Source organism: Pan paniscus, chromosome 4 (assembly GCF_029289425.2).
Source record: "Pan paniscus chromosome 4, NHGRI_mPanPan1-v2.0_pri, whole genome shotgun sequence".
NCBI classification, from domain to species: Eukaryota; Metazoa; Chordata; class Mammalia; order Primates; family Hominidae; genus Pan; species Pan paniscus.
In genome coordinates, this window is record NC_073253.2 from 51,286,635 (window position 1) to 51,307,184 (window position 20,550).

The following is a 20,550-nucleotide window of genomic DNA, read 5'->3' on the forward strand; positions in this document are numbered from 1 at the left end:
GGAATAGAAAATAAATAGAAAAGGAATATGTTTTTGGAGTATAAATGATCATTACCTTGTTTCAGGAGCCACAGTTCACCCAGAGGCCAGAGGCCTGGCTGAGTTATTTGTCCTAAACTTAATATATTTGCTATATAGTTCTGTTAATGAATAGAATTCTGTAAACCAATAATTACACTTTATGTCTTAATTGAGCACTTAAAAATTCAAGATACATGAATTATTTTTCTGAGCTATTTACCAAGCCTATTTAAACTTGTGAGTTTTAAAAATGAAGCAAACTCTTTCCCTGAGATAAGCTTTTTACTTCTTTTGCAAGGTAGCTATTTCAGTAATATTTGGTATGGCACTATAATGAAATCTGTCAGGAATTAGAAGGATGAGTACTTTACTATAACTGAAAAATGAGCATGTTTGAGAATTTCTGATAACACTAATGAGTTAGTGTTTCAAATGAAAATAATTAAGTCAACAAAAAGAAATTCTTCTTGGATCAGTCTTGAGGACTGAGTAATACTGATAAAGAAATATCACTTGAAAGGAGCTTTTTGTCTTTAAATGAAGATAAATTAAAAGGGTAACTAGGATTTGCCACCTGCAATACTGATACCTACTAGCACAGAATCAAAGCTAGAGTATAAAAGAAAATTCTCTATAAGTCACTGGGCAATTTTTAAGAACTCATTTTTTGGGGGGAGTAAGAAAAGTAGTCAGACAAATCAGTCCAAGGTGAGGTATCTTTGGAAAATTTAATTTGGACCATATTTTCTTCCTCTTTCTGAAAACATCAAATATCCCCATACAGTTTGGGTTCCACAGCTTACAAAGGGGCAGTGGGTTTCCCGCAGTTACATACTGTACCCAACTTTCTATAGAAAGATAAAACACTTTCCAACCTTGCTTTTGAGTATTTCCTAAAAAATGCTTTAAAGTTTCCTTACAATAAATGGCAAGTAAAACAAAGTAAGGCTTTTTTTTTCTCCTTTTCCCCTTTTTATGTACTGCATGTTCGAGGAATAAGGAAGGAAGACTAGTTCCATCAGAGTACTAGTAATCCTAGTACCCTGGGGATTACTGCTGGATCCTCCCAGGTATACCCCTATTATTGAGGCCCTGATGCACCCCTGCACTGAGGAACCTGAGAAGGGTAAGTACTAAACAGTCTGTCGTAGCCACGTGGGACTGTCACAGCGCAGGTGGGACTGGGAGTCACCCAGTTCTTCTCGGTGCTCACAGGAGTAACAAAGGAACTAGGACTAAACCATAACCAGAGGTCTCCCACGTGGTACTGCAGTACCACACGTTCACTTTTGTGGGCCTTACAAATGCACATTTATAGACCCAATGTATTTACTGGAAAAAAAAAAGAAAAAAATGCCTTTACTAATTTCTGTATCAAATTATTAGAATGAAAATAAAAGCATTTGTCTGATAAAACACACTTTCTATGTTAGATGAAAATAACTCCCTTGCAAGATAAGCTTGGTAATGTGTATTTGTCACTATTTATATATTTTTGCTTAGTACACACATTTCTTTAATAGCATCATCTGAACAGCTTTGTCATTTTTCAAACCTGTAGTTTCATTAGCTTAAAAAAAGGATAAGGCAGCCAAATTTAATGAATTTTGGTTGCAGAAAAACATCTCAGGTATTAATTCTCATCTTCAAATATTAAGAGCACATAATTAAAAGATAAAGTTTCTTCTCTTAACAGGAAACTAAGCAGCTATTGTCATCAAATGTACTTTTACATGTACTTTTTAGTGAAGGGCCCCCTCATAAATATAAAATTAAATTCTTTTGAGGAATAGGTTTGTGATTTTAGTTATGCAGGATTTACATTTATCCTTTACATTTTGTAGTAAAAAATGTGTGGTCTTTGCTTATTTTCATGAAGTGATTTCTTCATCTCAGCAGGCTCTCACATACAAACGGCAGGCTGGGTTACTCAGCTTGTTTCTGAAAGGGGAGGCAGCCACATGTCATGTGCTCTTAGAATCCTTGCAAAAACTCCTGTAGCTGGGTGACAATCTCCGTATCCACTGTTTCCATGAGGGACTGGAAACCTTGTTCTCCTAGCATCTCCTGCTGTGCCTTGAGCTTCTCGTAGATGAACTGCTGCAGTGACACTGTATGAACAGGGTCCTTCAGGGCCAGCTGTGGGATACAGAGAGGAGCAAGACTGTCAAAAAAGCAAAACAAGTCTCTCCTACCTGCAATTTACAAAAGTTCTTTGTAATCTCTTCTACAGTAACAAAATTGCTTCTGCCTCTCTTCTCACACAGATTCTGTACTAATCTCATGGTGGAAAAATCTGTCAAAGAAAATTTCATTCAATTAGTCTTAACTTCAGTTCCCTAGCGCCCCCTGAACATGTTTTCTGATCAGGCATTTCTCAAGAGCTGGGGGACTCATTCATTTAAAGCATCAAAGCCTAGTAGAAAGCATTCTAAAAGAAACAGAACATGCTGAAGAACATTTAAATACAATTGTCCAGCATTCTCCTTAGGAAGATAGGGTAGGGTAGGCCACTGTGGCAACCCAGTGATGCCCTCAGGATCGAGAAAGGAGACAGTGTTTGCCCTACCCTGGATTGCAATACTATTTAAATTCCTGTATATGCTTCTGGCTGAAAAAAAAAAAGGGACTCCTCGTCTCCCACTGGGATATTTGGAAAACAAAAGAAGTGTAATTTCATGAAAAATAACCCAGAAGTCCACTCCTTAAAGATAACAATGACAAAAGAAAATATTTTGGCTTCTTCTATCCCTGTGGTATGCACATACATACATATACATAAAACACACCTGGACCCAGGCTAAGTGCAATGTGTGATATACCCGATTGAATCCTGCAACTAAGAGTGTTACCGGAAAAACTGGTAAAATCTAAATAAAAGTCTGGAGTTTACTTAATAATAATGCACCGATGTTGGTTTCTTAATTTTGATAAATGTACCACGTATATTTGGAAAATGTAGGGCCAGGCTCGGTGGCTCATGCCTGTAATCCCAGCACTTTAGGAGGCTGAGGCAGGCAGATCACAAGGTCAGGAGTTCGAGACCAGCCTGGCCAATATGGTGAAACCCCGTCTCTACTGAAAATACAAAAATTAGCCTTGCGTGGTGGTGCACGCCTGTAGTCCCAGCTACTTGGGAGGCTGAGGCAGGAGAATCGCCTGAATCTGGGATGCGGAGGTTGCAGTGAGCTGAGATCGTGCCATTGCACTCCAGCCTGGGCGACAGAGCGAGACTCTGTCTCGAAAAAAAAAGAAAAAGAAGAGGAAAGAAAAATGTAACATACAATGTTAACATTAGGAGAAACTGGGTGAGGGGCACATGGGAACTCTTTGTACTATTTTTGTTACTTTCCTGTAAACCTAAAAGTATTCCAAATTAAGAAGATTACTCTAAAAAATGGACTCAGCAATTAGAAAAGTATACCCCTCTGTGGCCATTTGGTAAAAGGACAAACCACTCTACAACTGACATCTCATCTTATGTATTAGCTTATATAAGTGTCTAATAATACAATTTCTAAGCAGCTAGGCCTGTGTTCAATTTTGAGATAAAAGCTGATGTCTCCAAGCTCTGAATGACATTCAAGGTTAGTTTTTCTCAAGTTAATGACTTCATCAGAACTAGAATACAGATCGGAAAAATTCCTGGTTTTGTTCTCTTTCCATTACTTCCATATGCTCTTGGCTTCTAAGAAAGTATGTGATCATTTAAGAAGTATTTCCATTGAAATAGTTAAGATAAAATTAGGAACCTTCAGAAGCTTCAGTCATTAGCAAGAGATAATTACCCAGAATTCCTGACTCTGGGGTAACACCAGATAAATGAAGTGTTAATAGCCAGATTCACTTCTAAAGTCTACACATCGGATTTTAATGAGCACGTGGCTCAGTATTGCTTAATTTTAAAATTATTACTCTAAGACAGAATGGTTCTAGTTGAAGTGTGTATCAGCAGTTCCCTCTGTTGGTAATGACAGCCTTTTGACATATGCTTCAACCTATGAAGTAGTCTTCTAAAGTGGTTCAAGATTTTAGTTTCTGTGGGGCTACTTACAAATTTCTTTTTGAGATTTCTATTCCTTGAAACAAAGTTTCCCATTGTATTTCACTACATTAATAAGCAATTTCACCCAGCAAGAATTTAGTGAATCAAAATCTTTCATTTTCCTTGTTAATATGGCATATGTCATTATTCACTTTTTAAGCCTATATGCCCAATTATAATTTTTCAGAAACTACTTACTGTAAAGTTGTTTTGTCAGAGGCCTTTGAACCGGTGCAACTCCATCTTTTTTTTTTTTTTTTTTTTTTTTTTTTGAGTCTCTCGCTCTGTCGCTCAGGCTGGAGTGCACTGGCGCGATTTCGGCTCACTGCAAGCTCCGCCTCCCGGGTTCACGCCATTCTCCTGCCTCAGCCTCCCGAGTAGCTGGGACTACAGGCGCCTGCCACTATGCCCAGTTAATTTGTTTTTATTTTTAGTAGAGACGGGGTTTCACCCTGTTAGCCAGGATGATCTCGATCTCCTGACCTCATGATCCGCCCACCTCAGCCTCCCAAAGTGCTGGGATTACAGGCCTGAGCCACCGTGCCCAGCCTGCAACTCCATCTTGAATAGGGGCTGGATAAAATAAGGCAGAGACCCACTGGGCTGCATTCCCAGGACGTTAGACATTCTAAGTCATAAGATGAGATAGGAGTTCAGCACAAGATACAGGTCATAAAGACCTAGCTGATAAGACAGGTTGCGGTAAAGAAGCTGGCTAAAACCCACCAAAACCAAGATGGCCACAAAAGTGACCTGTGGTCATCTTCACTCCTCATTACATGTTAATTATAATGCATTAGCATGCTAAAAGACAATCCCACTAGCACCATGACGGTTTACAAATGCCATGGTGGTATTTGTAGGGTAACATATAGGGTAACATCCAGAAGTTACCCTATATAGTCTAAAAAGGGGAGGAACTGGCTGGATGCCATGGCTCACGCCTGTAATCCCAGTTTGGGAGGTTGAGGTGGGCAGATCACCTGAGGTCGGGAGTTTGAGACCAGCCTGACCAACATGGAGAAACCCCATCTCTACTAAAAATACAAAATTAGCTGGGCATGGTGGTGCATGCCTGTAATCTCAGCTACTTGGGAGACTGAGGCAGGAGAATCGCCTGAACCCGGGAGGTGGAGGTTGTGGTGAGCTGAGATCATGCCATTGCACTCCAGCCTGGGTAACAAGAGCAAAACTCTGTCTCAAAAAAAACAAAACAAAAAAAACGGTGGGGGGAGGAACCCTCAGTTCTAAGAATTGACCACCCCTTCCCAAAAAATCTCATGAACAATCCATCCTTTGTTTAGCATATAATCAAGTAATACCCATAAAAGGCCGGGCATTGTGGCTCACGCCTGTAATCCCTGCACTTTGGAAGGCTGAGGCGGGTGGATAACCTGAGGTCAGGAGTTTGAGACTGGCCTGGCCAACATGATACAATGAAACCCTGTCTCTACTAGAAAAATACAAAAAATTAGCTGGCCATGGTGGCATGTGCCTGTAAACTCAGCTACTCGGGAGGCGGAGACTGCAGTGAGCCTAGATTGTGCCACTGCACTCTAGCCTGGGCAACAAGAGCAAAACTCTGTCTTAAAAAAAAAAAAAAAGAAAAAGAAAGAAGAAAGAAAGAAAGAAATACCCATAGAAATAGCCAGCCAGCAGCCCTCGGGGCTGCTCTGCCTAAGGAGTAGCCATTCTTTTATTCCTGTATTTCTTAATAAGCTTGCTTCCACTTCACTCTATGGACTCAACCTGAATTCTTTCTTGTGTGAGATCCAAGAGCCCTCTCTTGGGATCTGGATCAGGACTGCTTTCTGGTAACAATTTCCTATCGAATTTTGCTAAAGTGTTTTCCATCCTAGAAAAATACTAAATAATTGCTAAATTTGAATTTAATTTTTGTCACTTAGAAATGTAGAACATTTTTTAAGAATAATAATATATTCAGGCTTCCTTTCCATGAAACTTGGTAGGAGACACATAAATACACTAGGTATGTAACAGGCCAAAAAATCTTAAAGGAAAATTGATCTACAACAATGTATTTAACCATGTGGTCTTCAAAAATTCCTTAATTAAATTATCTTTGGTTTAAAAATTCCCTTCTTTTCTGACTTTCTAATTGTTTTGCTGCAGATAACTGTCAATTTCTGAAATATATCTAAAATAACTAAGTTTCTAACATCTGTTGGATATAAACTCTCCTAACTCTGTGGCTTAATGAAGAGTATGAGTCCAGCAGATACCAATCAGAACCCACTTAATCAATAGGGCGCAGCAATACAAGCTCAATCATCAAACTATACCCACTGTAAAACCCAATCTGTCCTTTGAGAAGCTTGGAATACAATTTCTAAATGACCAGCTTGTAAGTAAAGGAACTATTTTACATTGCTATGTCTAGAAACACTGGGATCTAGACTTCATGAGATAAAAATAACTGTATATACATACATGTCTCAGTGAACAAATTAAAATTCCAATTTAGCAATTATCTTGTAAGCTAGGTTTCCTGACATAATTATTTTTCTTTCTATTAGTACTTGACCATTATTACTTGGGCATTCTTACTCTAGTATGCCTTTACTGCAGTGTGCTTTATTTAAATCTCTGAGAGTAAACTTGACAGAAACACAACTCAAGCAATTAGACAAAGTAATTATTTCAAGCCTAGATCTGAGCAACAGAACATCTGCTTATTTCTTCACGTTTCAATATGCAATCATCTTCAGAGCAATTAAATGGGAATCAAAATACAATATCCACATTTACTAAACTCCAATCATAAGCAAGGCTTCTGCTAGGTACAGGGTAGGCCATTCACATATATTATTTCATTTAAAACTAACAATAAGAATAAAGGAGAAAGGGAAGCCTCAGCAAAGTCACAACAAATCTTTATACAATAGTTCTTCACTTGGCAGCATAAGGGAATCATTTGGGGAACTTTAAAAAATGCTGATGTCTAAGTCCTACTCCTAGTGATTCTGATTTTAAGTAGTTTCAGGTACCAGAATATTTAAAAGCTCCCCAAGTGATCGTGATATACATCCAAAAATAAGAAGCACTGCTACAGAAAAACATGGGCCAAGCGTTTTGAGGCCTAACCTCTCAAGAAAACACAATAAAACATCTACAGGTATTTCCGTATGCATTAAAATAAAAGAATATAGACAACAGGCTAAAGAAAACATGTAACACTTAAAAGAAAAAAAAAAAACCCTTCAGCTACTAATTACAAGCTCTTTAAACTTAAACCCATTTACCATTACTTGCCAGAAACCTTTCAGGTTTCCTTTCTCCTTTAGACTCACTGAGGCAATTTTGAGGGAGTTTTACTTTACTGTGTGCATACTAGGAAATGTTGATGACTTTTTTTTTTTAATCATTGTTTGACTCCTCCACTGTCCAAAAGTTTAGTGCGCTTCTTGATTTTAGTTTTTGTTTCCTGAATTCCAAAGGATTCCTCAAATCACAGGGTAAATGAGATTTAAATTTGTAAAAGACGTTCATTTAGCCTGCTTTTCCTAACTAGTTATTGCTAGCATATAACAGCAACATACATTTATATATAATTATCACTTATTAAATTATCTTCATAGTTGATCTGTTGATCTTCTTAGGGACTTTCCTGGCTTAAATTACTGACAGAGACAGGAGGCAGCCAAGGCCCTACTCCCCTTCCCCCTTAAACCCAGCCTACAAGCCTAAAACAGCCTGAAGGCCGAAAAACGGACTGCAGGTCTGGGAGAATCTCTAACCGTCCTGCTCCGTGGGAGGACAGGGTGGAGCCTTGGGAAATTTATGCCCCATTTGCAGGGGGAGGAGCCTGGCCTCTCCTGTTCCTGTGTGTGAACCTGAGATTCAATCTGTGAGATGGGGACCTGTTAACAGGTACCCCTGTCACTTTGCTGAGTTTTTTTCCATTTTTGCCCAATAATTCTGTTCCCCCTCGCCCTTCAAAGTGTCTGCCAGCCTAATCCTTCCTGGTCGTGTGACAAGAACCTGGTTTTTACTACAACATTATCATTACAATGACTTCTGAATTTCGTCTCTTCTTTGCCAATACTTAAAACTTACATAGACTCTCTTCTCATCGCATTGGCTAGAAACTCCGCGTAACAGACTATTGTATCATCATCATCAAACTCTTTTACTCTTTTTCCTAGGCCACACAGACCACATTTCCAGCCAATGGAATGTGAGCAGAAATGATAAGTGCCATTATTCAACCTAACTCTTAAACTACTCGTACTCATTCTTTTTCACAGTTTTCCTGCTAGACAGAGCCATGTGTTGAAGCCATGCATTTCAATAAGTCTCGATTGTAAACCAGAAATAAAATCGTAAGGCCCTCCGCCACCCACCATCCGTTTGAATGGACTTCCTCTTTGGCCAGGACACTCTTAAAATTTAACCTGAAAGACTGCTTCAGGCCATGATGGCAAGCAGATGTGCCTCATTATACCTCTCCAGTAATAGCATCAACAAAGACCTTAAGTCTGATAAGAGACATTTATAATTCATGCTCTTTGAAGCCTGCCACCTGGAGGCTTCATCTGCATGATAAAACTTTGGTCTCCACAACCCAGACATTTCTTTTCTATTGACTCCAGGTCTTTAGAAAAACTCAACCAACTGTCAACCAGAAAAATTTAAATCTACCAATAATCTGGAAGCCTCCTGCCTCTACATTTTGTCCCACCTTTCTGGACCAATGTATTTCTTTTTTTTTTTTTTTTTTTAGACAGAGTCTCGCTCTGTTGCCCAGGCTGGAGCGCAGTGGCACAATCTTGGCTCACCGCAAGCTCCGCCTCCCGGGTTCATGCCATTCTCCTGCCTCAGCCTCCCGAGTAGCTGGGACTACAGGCACCCGCCACCACACCCGGCTAAGTTTTTGTATTTTTAGGAGAGACGGGGTTTCACCGTGTTAGCCAGAATGGTCTCAATCTCCTGACCTCGTGATCCGCCCACCTTGGCCTCCCAAAGTGCTGGGATTACAGGTGTGAGGCATCGCGCCCAGCCCTGTATTTCTTAAATGCATTTGACTGAAGTCTCACGTCTCCCTAAAATGTATAAAACCAAGATGTATCCCAACCACCTTGGGCACATGTTCTCAGGACCTCCTGAGGCCTATATCACAGGCCATGGTCACTCATATTTGGCTCAGAATAAATCTCTTAAAATATTTTACAGAGTATGACTCTCTTTGTTGACAGGATCATCCCTTAAAGACTGCGGATTTCAAGACCCACTCCTGCTCCTGCCTCTCTTGTGGTTTTCCTGAGCAATAAACTATTACATTAAGTTGAGATTCCAGAGGTCTGTTACAGAAGACAGAATTTTCTGGCATTTACAATATTCACTATCCAGTGGTATGTTTGTGCAGTTTCTTTTTTTTTTTTGAGGTGGAGTCTCGCCCTGTCACCCAGGCTGGAGTGCAGTGGCGCAATCTAGGCTCAGCTCACTGCAAACTCCACCCTCCTGGGTTCACGCCATTCTCCTGCCTCAGCCTCCCGACTAGGTGGGACTACAGGCGCCCACCACCGTGCCCGGCTAATTTTTTGTATTTTTAGTAGAGATAGGGTTTCACCGTGTTAACCAGGATGGTCTTGAGCTCCTGACCTCGTGATCCGCCTGCCTCGGCCTCCCAAAGTGCTGGGATTACAAGCGTGAGCCACCATGCCCGGCCTGTTTGTGCAGTTTCAAATAGATATTTTATCATGGTAAAGACATAATATTCTATTCCTATTTCAATAAGAAATTTTACCAGGAATAAATGTTAAATTTAATGTTAGATCAAATTTGCTGATAGTAATTTACATTTTTTGCATCTATTTTTATTTTAAAAAGCCATCTATTCTTTTGTTTTATTCTTTTTTCTAGGTTCTAGAATAGTTGAACTAGCATAGAATGATCTATTCTTTAAAATTGGATACAAAGGAAGAAAGGAAGGGAGGGATGGAGGAACAAAAGAAGAAAGAAGTGTGGAAAGACAAGCTATTGCTAAAAGAATGTCATTAGTAATTTTTCATTTTAGAAACAGGGTCTCACTCTGTCTCCCAGGCTGGAGTGCAGTGGTGAGATCTTGGCTCACTACAGCCTCCGCCTCCTGGGTTCAGGCAAGTCTTCTGCCTCAGCCATTCAAATTCAAGGAGCTGGGACTACAGGCGTGCAATACCATGCCTGGCTAATTTTTTGTAGAGATGGGGTTTCACCATGTTGGCCAGGCTGGTCTTGAACTCCTGACCTCAAGTGATCCACCTGCCTTGGCCTCCCAAAGTGCTGGCATTACAGGCGTAAGCCACCCAGCCCGGCCTGTCATTAGTAATATTAAATGAATTAAACTACTTAAAAAAAAAAGACTGATAGTACATTCTGGTAAAACCACTTGCAATGAGCAAGCAAGAAACATTTGAGGAGAGGGGCTTTTGGGGGGAAGGAGGCAATTTAAACCACTTCTTCCGTGGTTATAAATCTATTTCTATCAGGTCCTAAGTTTATTTTTAATTTTTTTTTGGTAAAATTAATATGGGAAAACTGTCCTGAAAAGATTTTTCCATTGATTAGCCTAGACTTGCATGTACAATACCTGAAGCCATATTATATGCCTTCTTATCCCTAATATTTTATGTTTATTCTTCCACCCCTTGATTAAATTGGCCAGGTTTATCTATTCTGTGGGGTTTTTAAGAAGAACAAGCAAACAATACTTATTCATCAATTTTAGTACTTTTCTGTCTTCTAATTTTTAAAATTATTAATGTCTTCTATTTTTCTAAGGCTGATTTTTTCTAATGTCTCTATTTTTCCTTTTTTTCACATCTTGACGTAAGTAGAGTTCATTTATTTTCATTTTTTCTTGTATAATAAAATTACTTAAGGCTAGGAATAATTAAGTTTTGCTCCCATGTTTTTATGTGTAACAATCTCAATGTTGTATGTCATCTACTTCAAAATTTCAAGCTTCCCCTTTAAAATACTGTTTAAAAAACTTTATGGAACCAGTATTTCTCTCAACCTTTGTGTAATACCTGGTTTTACTTTAATGTGGTCAGATAATTTAACCTGTACTATTTCTATTCTAAGAAACTAGGGATTTTCTTTGTTAGCCTAGAATATGCTCAGTTTTTGTAAATGTTTCATGAACATTTACATATTCTACTTATAGAGTAGAATTTTTATATATAGATATTAAGTTTCCTGATCATATTATTCAGATCTGTCACTATACACCCACTAGATCATCTTAAGCTCAACTAAACATAGGCTCACAAGACTACCATAGGCTATCCTTAGCATCAGTTTATACAGAAGGCTGTGGGGAAGACTTACTATCACAAAAAGAAAATGTGTAGGAAAATAAGATAAATTTTGCACCAATAAAAATGTTATAATCTTACATGTATTTTTAGAATCCTGTAAAACTATGTTGCTTTTTGAGATAATTTCTTACATGTTTTATAAAAGCATTTCTACTTATAACTCAATTTTGGCAGTGCAATTTAGGACTGTCTCCATTCAGTTTCCAGCAATGGGGTGAACTCTTTACATTAAAAAAAAACAACTTTAATATATAACTAAATTAAATAATAGGGAATTGTTTTCCTTCCATTCATCTTATTGTCATTAAAGTAAAATGGCTACATAACAAAGTGTAATAGAATATTTAGGGGTGTGCTATGGCACATTAATGTTACTAAATTAGAAAAAGACTGCTAGATATTTAAAAGTGCCACTATCCAGCACTGCCTTTAATTCTATTACTTCCCTCTCAGAAATATAATTAATATTCCTGTTTGTCACTATGGGAGAGTATATACTATACCAAACATGTGAATTAATACATTGTTCCTATTATATGTGGACACCAGGTGATTCAGAGAATGGAAAGAAGATAAACTGTGAGGAAAAATCAGATGAGATTTCTATTTGAAATCTAAATGTCATGGATATGCCGAGTTTTCTGAATATCATTTATTTCTGTCTACATTTTTATTACAGGGACTGAGAAATCTGAACAAGTATGAACATCTATAGGACACAGCTGCTCCCTTGTATCTCCTTATTGTTCTAATTGCCTTTGTGGTTCCAAGAAGCAAGATCACTGAGCAAATCTTATGAGAATCTCAAGTCTCTTGATAAAAATGCTCAACAAGGTCAAGTATCAGGTGAAGGACTGAAAAGTGCAGGTGCTATAAAGAGGAAATGTTGAATGAGAACCTTTAAAGGCAAGAAAGTTTAATAATGGGTCAGTGTCCTCAATCTCTTTCAAAAATTTGATTTCATCAAATGGTGTATGAATAATTTATAAAAATGACAAAATGTGATGGAGATGAATAAGGGGCTAAAAATTTTCCATCTTGACCATCTGCTGACAGAGCAAAATTGTTAAATAAACCAAGTTTGGCTATGAGGCTAATTTTTCTAAAGCAGATCCTGTTCTCTCACTGATTTTTTTTTTTTTTTTTTTTTTTTGAGTCAGAGTCTCACCCTGTGCCCCAGGCTGGAGTGCAGGGGCACAGCCTCAGCTCACTGCAACCTCTGCCTCCCAGGTTCAAGCGATTCTCATGCCTCAGCCTCCCAAGTAGCAGGGACTACAGGGGCATGCCACCGTGCCCAGCTGATTTTTGTATTTTTAGTATAGATGGGGTCACACCATGGTGGCCAGGCTGGTCTCAAGTGATCCACCCGCCTCGACCTCCCAAAGTGCTGGGATTACAGGTGTGAGCCACCGTACCTGGCCATCTCATTGGTTTTTATCACAGATCAGATGTATATATATTTTTAAATGTTATTTGATTATATTTTGATTTATTGAGGAATCTTCAAAAAGAGTAGAAAACTTTTGGCAAGAAAAGATTTGAGATTGTGCTTAGCCACATCTAAGAAAGCTTCCTGGCATTTTCCTACTACGGGATCTCAACTTTCTCCTCCTGCCCACCCTGCCCATCAACATTTAGCTACCTACAGATTAACTGCTTCCACTCAGTGAATAATAATGCCGTTAGATAGATATGTCCACATAGCCAGTTAGCTGTCCTTGGGCCACAGTAACAGAAATATGTTCTCTTTGTTTTCTATTCTGGCTCCTCCTCCTCTCTGTTCTGCACCACTGCCACCCCCCTTCCTCCCCCACCTCCCCCTCCACCCCATCTTCCACTTTTAATGACTTGTCATGACAAATGTTCCTATCTAGATAATCCAAATGTACCTATCTTTGATCAGCAAATTCCATTTTGTCATGTGTTAAATAACCAGATTGCAGTCACTTGTGCTAAATGCCATGTAATCAAACAAAATTTAAAAACAGGCCAGTTATCTAAAATTGAGATTCACAGTAACCAATCAAAAGGGGCCCAGTAAACCTGAGATAGGATAAGGAAGCACCCTTTCCCTTAGCCCACCCAAGGAAAGTAAACAAATGTTAACCAGTCCACTTTCTGTACTATGCTGTTTCCTTGATCCTGTTCAAGTTACCTTATAAAAACCAACTCTTCCGCCACCTCCTCAGAGCTCCCATCTATTTTGCAGATTGGATGCTGCCTGATTCATGAATCACTAATAAAAGCTAATTAAATCTTTGAAACTCACTTTGTTGAAATTTTGTTCTTTGATACATGAAACACATTCACAGGTTCCAGGGATTAGGACATGCACATCCCTGGGGGATGAGAGGGATTATTCTGTCTGCTACACTTATGGCATACAAGGCCCTCTATAAGCCATCTACTATTTTGGCACATGGTATGCACCTAATAAATACTTCTTGAATGATACTCCTGCAACTGCTCAGTGAAACAAGATAATTATACTTGCAAAATCTAAACTCAAAACTAAACCAACAAAACATGGGTGGCTTAAATTCAGGGTTTCTCAAACTTGGGACTATCAAACATTGGGTAGATAATTCTTTGTTATTGGGGGGGGTTGTTCTGACACAGACAGAAAACGGAAATACTGGGTAGAAGAGGGCAGTTCCCTGGCAAAGGCCTCACCCTCAAGCCAGGAAACTCGAGGCCCTAAATGGGAACAGGCACTCCTGTTTTCATGCCCAAAAGTTTCCATACGGCCCACCACACCCCCTTATCCTGTACCTATATAGACCGCAATCCACAGCTCCATAAGGAGAAAAGAAGAGCAGAACAGCAGAATGGCACAGCAGGGAAGGAAGAAGAGGAGCATCAGAACGCCAATAGGAGTTCGGCTGGGGTGGTAGGAAAGGAGATTGGCCACTGGATGGCTAAAGTCTAGGGAAAGATCATCTTCCCACTCCATACCCTTTCCAGCTCCCCATACAGCTCACTGAGAGCCACCTCCACCAGTCAATAAAACCCCCACATTCACCATCTTCAAGTCTGTGTGTGACCTGATTCTTCCTGGATGCCAGACAAGGACCTGCGTACTAAGACGGCACTGAGCTGGTTAACGCTTAAGCTGTCTGCAGACAGCAAAGCTAAAAGTGGACTGTAACACATACACACACACTTGGGTTTTGGGAGTTGCAGGCTACCACCTCTGGATGTTGTCATGGGGCTGGAGCCCAGGGGTATTTGCCCTGGCTCCTGCACCTACCTGTCTGCATGCTCACCCTCCCATAAGGGGCTTGAGCACTTGTGGATGAGTCACACCCCTGTCGCATATCCTGCGGGGTGGTGGGGGGCGGGTCAGGGAACTCTTCCATTTCAGTTCCACGTACTGCAGAACTTAGCAACAGCCTTGGCTCCCACCCATTACTGCCAGCAGCACTTCCCTGTCCTGTAATAACAATGCTGGCGGGAAGGGGCGAGGAGCAGGGCAAAATAGTACCCAGTTGAGAACCACTATTAAACAAAGATCCTTCCTCCTCTTTGTCTGTATGTAAAAGTTACCTCAACTTAATTCACACAATGACATAAAGCCATTTTGAATAAGGTTAAGAAACTCATCAGGTTTCTTGCAGCTCAGTAAGACAATTGTGGGGATGAAATCAACTCTTGTTAAGTTCAAAGAAAGTCATAAATAATATCTGAATAGTTTCTATAACAAAAGCTTTCCTTTTCTATGTGTTTTATTTTAAAGTACTTTATTCCAAGGAGACACCTCCAGAAAATCAGATGATTTATTAATATGATGTTCACACACAATGCACATGTGAAAAAGAAAATAAAGATAAAACTGCACCACAGCTGTTTTAAAGTCTGTCATAGGTAATTTCACCTTGCAAGGGTTCATGTAAAAATTAATTAAAGTGGCTAGGATATACACAGGGAGGACTTGAAGGCTTGGGGTGACTCAGGCCCTTCAGGGGCTGGAATCATCTTAAGGGTCACTGATTCATGAGTTTAGTAGTTAATGCTGGCTATCAACTGGGATCTCAGATGGGGAAAATGAGGCCTACTTCTTATGGATTTATGGGCTTCCTTATAGTATGGTGGCTGGTTTCCAAGTACAAGTGTCCTTAGAGAACCAGGTGGAAGCTCTATCTTATAATCGAGACTTGGGAAATCATAAACTATCAGCAAATTTGCCCAGTTTCAAAGGGAAGGAATATAGACCCAACCTGCCAATAAGGAAGAATGTCAAAATCACATTTTTAAGAAGAGCATGTGTGCCAGGCGTGGTGGCTCACACCTGTAATCCCAGTACTTTGGGAGGCTGAGGCGGGCCGATTGCCTGAGCTTGGGAGTTCAAGACAAGCCTGGGCAACATGGCAAAAGTTCTTCTCTACAAAAAATATGAAAATTAGCCAGGTGTGGTGGTGTGCACCTGTAGTCCCTGCTACTTGGAGGGCTGAGGTGGGAGGATGGCTTGAGCCCATCAGATAGGGGTTGCAGTGAGCCAGATCACACTACTGCACTCCAAACTGGGTGAGAAAATAAGATTCTGCCTCAAAAAAAAAAAAAAAGAAGAGCATGTGGAATAGGAGATATTATTATGGCTATTCTTGGGAAATAAAATCTACCATGGGACTCTTATTTAAAATCAGATAATCAAACAAAATGTCCAGTAAAAAAATGTGTGAGAGAGGGAAATATGAACAAGCCATTCATCAAACAAAAAAAATCAATGAGCTATAAACATCTAAAAAATTCTTAGTCTCACTCATAATTAAGAAAAAGTACATTAAACAACAAAACACTGCTTTCTACTTATCCCATTGATCAGACTGTAGGATGACTCATGAACCACTCCTGAGCACATAAATTGGCAATTTGGTATAATCTATCACTATTTCAAAAACACATATCCTTCAGCCCAGCATATCTACTTCTAAGAATTTTTCCTACAGACTTACAAACTTTTAGGAGTACACAAAGACAGCACTTGATGTTGTTTACTGAAGCACTGCTTATAGTAACTGAAAAATGGAAACAATCTCAATGTCTTTCAAGAGTAGTTTCTCATTTTGGCCTCAAGGCCCTTAATATTTTTACATTTAAAAGTTATTGGTGATCTCAAGAAGTATTTGCTTATATGGGTTAAATCTACCAATATTTACTGGATCAGAAATTAGAAAATTCAAAAATACTTATCAACTCACTTTAAAATATCAATAAATCCATTACATGTTAATATAAATTTTATAAATAACTATTTTTCAAAATAAAAAAATCTCTTTAGTGAGAAAAATGGCACTGCTTTACATACTTGGAAATCTAATGTGTGGCTTAAATGAAAGCCGGATTCTCGTATCTATTTCAGCATTCAATCTGTTGCATTATGTGTTTTGGTTAAAGTAAAGAAAATCCAGTCTTTCTCAGATATGCAGCTGGAAAATGGAGTAGTATTTAACAGCCTTTGCTGACCATTTTGGATATTCTTCTTTGAAACTACACTGAAACTCACAAATAGTAGTTTCTTAAAAGAAATCTGAAACCATATCAATAGACCCCCATTCTCTGTCACATTAAAATCCGTTGGCCTGTCTTACTCTCTGAATAAATCTTTACCTCTGAATGATTTTTTTAACATGTACTCACAGATCGTTTGGAAAATACTGGTTCACTGAATTATGCAGTTCTTCATTTAAGAAAAATCAAGCACCAGAACAGAATGTAACGTAATTTTAACATTTAAAATACATATAGATCATATATTTTATGTATGTATATAAAATATTTGGAAGGACTTATCGCATAATGTTAGTAAAGGTTACCTAGGGGAATGTTATTTCACAACATATCATTTATTTTGTGGTTTTTAGTATAGGTTACTTTTATAATGAAAAATCAATTTCTTCAAAATGGCAACTTCCACATACAGAACAATTCTTCAAAAAGTTTACTTAATTTTTCTTCCCTTGAAAGACAAGTCCCTTATATTAAAAGACAGTAAGTACTACAATTTATTGAGAAAAAGAAGCAGAAGAGAAAAACAGGAAATAGGAAAAACTGCCATGAAGGCAGTCTAATGTACCCTGGCATGTTACCTAAGTTACTAAAAAAGTTCTCCCAAATGAGACCACATTCTTCATTTACAAACCTGAAGATTTTATTTACCTTGAGCCAATACCATGTTGCCAACGTTTCCAAGTGAACAGGGGCAAAGTTACTGAATTCATCACGATTAAGGTTTTTAGTAACAATTCAAGTAAATAAGGGAGATACAGTGAGGCCGTCTGCTATGCAATACTCAAGAACAATACTGACGTCAGCAGGCAATTAATTTGAAATCTCAACTAAAAAATAACCATCACTATCATCACTTTATTTAGTTCCAAAGGCATTTTCAAGGGAATTTTCTTTTCCAGTGTCTTTGATTACTATTATGTAGCCTACTGTGAAGGATCTTAACCTCCATAATCTGAAACTATTTTTTGATTAACATTTTAGCTCTATCACAGGAAGAACTGCTACCTTAGGATGCCTGGTTATCAATTTGTATCTTTATTGCATCTCAGTTGGATTATTTCAATTCATTATTTCCTATCTTCTTGGATTGTTTTAATGTCACTTTCAACTCTGCACTTTTTAGGACCTGAATTACCCATGACCACAGTGTATTTCTAATACTTGAGATAAGTTTAACATTGAGCTTGTGGGCCTCATTTATAAGGAAAGCTATGTTTGGTTTACAATTTTGAAATATTTATAGGTAAAGTTATATGTCCTACAATGGCTTTTTGTATGTTTCAGTGTATCATCTAGAAATGAAAATAAGGATGTATCAACAGCAGTACAACAGTCAGTTAATCAAACTTAGAGAAGCAGGTAGAATGTGAGCAAAGCACAGATAAAAACAAGTACATCTTTCCATTTTAAGAAACTGGCCTGGTAATAAGTTAATGATATCTAACACTTTAAAAATACTATGTATGTACTGTTGATCAAAATACCCTAGAAGATAGGTTCTCAGAGGAAGTACTGATTATAAAGATCAATGGTTTTCACATGGTAAGCATTAAAAAATGTATGTGGAATGAATACAGAAGAAAAAAAAAGATTCATTTTGAAGATGCTAGTTCTATTGCCATTATATATTTAGTTGTGCAATGGTAGCAGGTAGGATTATTTGATTACTTGATCATTTGATTATTATCACTTGATTATTTGATTACTTAACTAAGAGTAAATAGAGAAATGCTTTTAATATTGTTAATTTTGTTAAGTCTTAAAAGAATGGAGTGTGAGGATTTGCACACATTTTTATAAACTGGGCCTTATGATAACCAAATTTGGTGCAAATATATGTGATATGTGATAACCAACACGTAAGTGACAACAAACCAGTGACAACCAAAAGACAGACACATGGATAAAAATTAATAGTAAAATTGCTTTCTCATTGCAAAATGAGAAGCAATAATTTATATTCACTATCTTTCAAACTGTTTTTCAATATATAGCTGGCTTTTTCCTATTATCTATCTACAAACTTTGTAAAGATCATCTTGTGCCAAAGGATAAAGAAAAAAACAAAATCATTTCAGTAACTTTTGAAGGAAAAAAGAAATAATCAGATGGCAAGCAATAAAGTAACAAATATGAGTACCTCTATGTTAACCAGGTTAACATAGCATTCAAGCCTATGCTTTTATTCACTCAAACAGTATGATAAAATATATCCAGTAATATTACAAGTACCTCATCTATGGCTGCCACTGTGGTTTGGTGGGCCAGAGGCAGCCAGTGGATGCCAACAACTGGTTGTTGCCTCACCCATGACTGCTGTTATTCCCTCCTGAGAGCTAGGCAGTGCTTCCCTAAATGGGACTGCTACAATTACAGTATCGCCAACAGCCACATCCAATGTGGTCCCAGGAGCAGGCGCCAGAAGCAGACCTACACATGTGACTACGAGTTGACCTCATATTTGCTGTAGCACCTGGACACACAACAGTTAGAACCTCATTTTCAGAAGCAACCCTTGCAGTCACCTGCTGGACATTAGGACACTGAATTATGTGCTCCCAGACCCCTGGGGACACCAACTAACATGGCAGTCTAATGAAGTGCCCATCACCTCACCCAGCATAAACCCAAATCAGGAAGACATTGGTGACTGGGAGGCCTAGGGGCAGGCCCAGCTCTTCTCCAGACTGCTCCACTAGAGATGTCAAAATGACACAATTGTGTTGTCAGCCCTACATCTCAGTTCTGTCTCTACACTGGTCTAGGAGCTCCTTGAGGGCAGGGACTGTGTCTCTCATTCATTCATTGGTTCATCCAGTCACTTATCCATTCAACAAACATTTGCTGAGCACCTGATATACATCATACATGCTGTTAGGCATTAGGGAGCTTGTATCAATCATATATTTGGCCTTATTATAGGGATTTGATCTTCCATGACTGTGAGAACCAGTTAAACGTCTAGTCCATGGAAGGCTGTTTCTTTTTGTGCTGGTGATGCTACAGCCTGAAGTCATATGGCCCAAGGGGCAGGGCAAAGTGAAACTGCAAGAATGAGTAGAACCTATAAGAACAGATGGGAACACCCTTTAGCCTCTCATCACTTCCAAGTCTTCAACTTTGCTGATGGGGTATCTTCTAAGAGAAGCCAATGCCTTCATTATTAAACTAGGCATGTGCCTGGCTCTAAAGTAAGAGAAGCTAGAGAGGATCTGGCAGGACGTGGAGTTGCTGCAGTTCCAGCTGCTTCCCCACACCAGCATGGTGAGCCAGCAGACAAGTGACAACACACATTAGCTGCAACATCACACTCTGCTGACTTTCTGAATAAAAATCATATGAGGCTACACAGTGTATGAGTCCTACTGCATAACATTCCAGAAAAGACAAAATGATGGAGACAGTAAAAACACCAGGGGCTCAGGGGAGGGAGGGATGAATAGGCAGAACACAGGATTTTGAAGGCAGTGAAACTCTTACGTATGATACTACAATGTTGGATACACATCGTTATACATTTATTAAGACCCATAGAATGTACAATACCAGAGTGAACCCTAACATAAACTATCAATTGTCAGTGATGATGTGTCAATGTAGGGTCATCAGCTGTAACAAATTTAACACTGTGGTACAGGATGTGGACAGTGGGGG

General features: G+C 38.8%; 1 protein-coding gene across 2 annotated transcripts in view; it reads right to left on the minus strand.

Annotated features, from left to right (window-relative positions):
* Positions 1–730: 730 nt before the first annotated feature.
* Positions 731–20,550, minus strand: part of IPO11 (importin 11) — a 212,552-nt gene continuing 192,732 nt past the window's right edge. For both annotated transcript variants that reach the window (XM_003827413.5, XM_063604439.1), the window contains one exon: positions 731–2,160. In XM_003827413.5, coding sequence (XP_003827461.3) covers positions 1,996–2,160 — 165 coding nt within the window. In that variant the 3' untranslated portion in view covers positions 731–1,995. The remainder of the gene's footprint in view (positions 2,161–20,550) is intronic.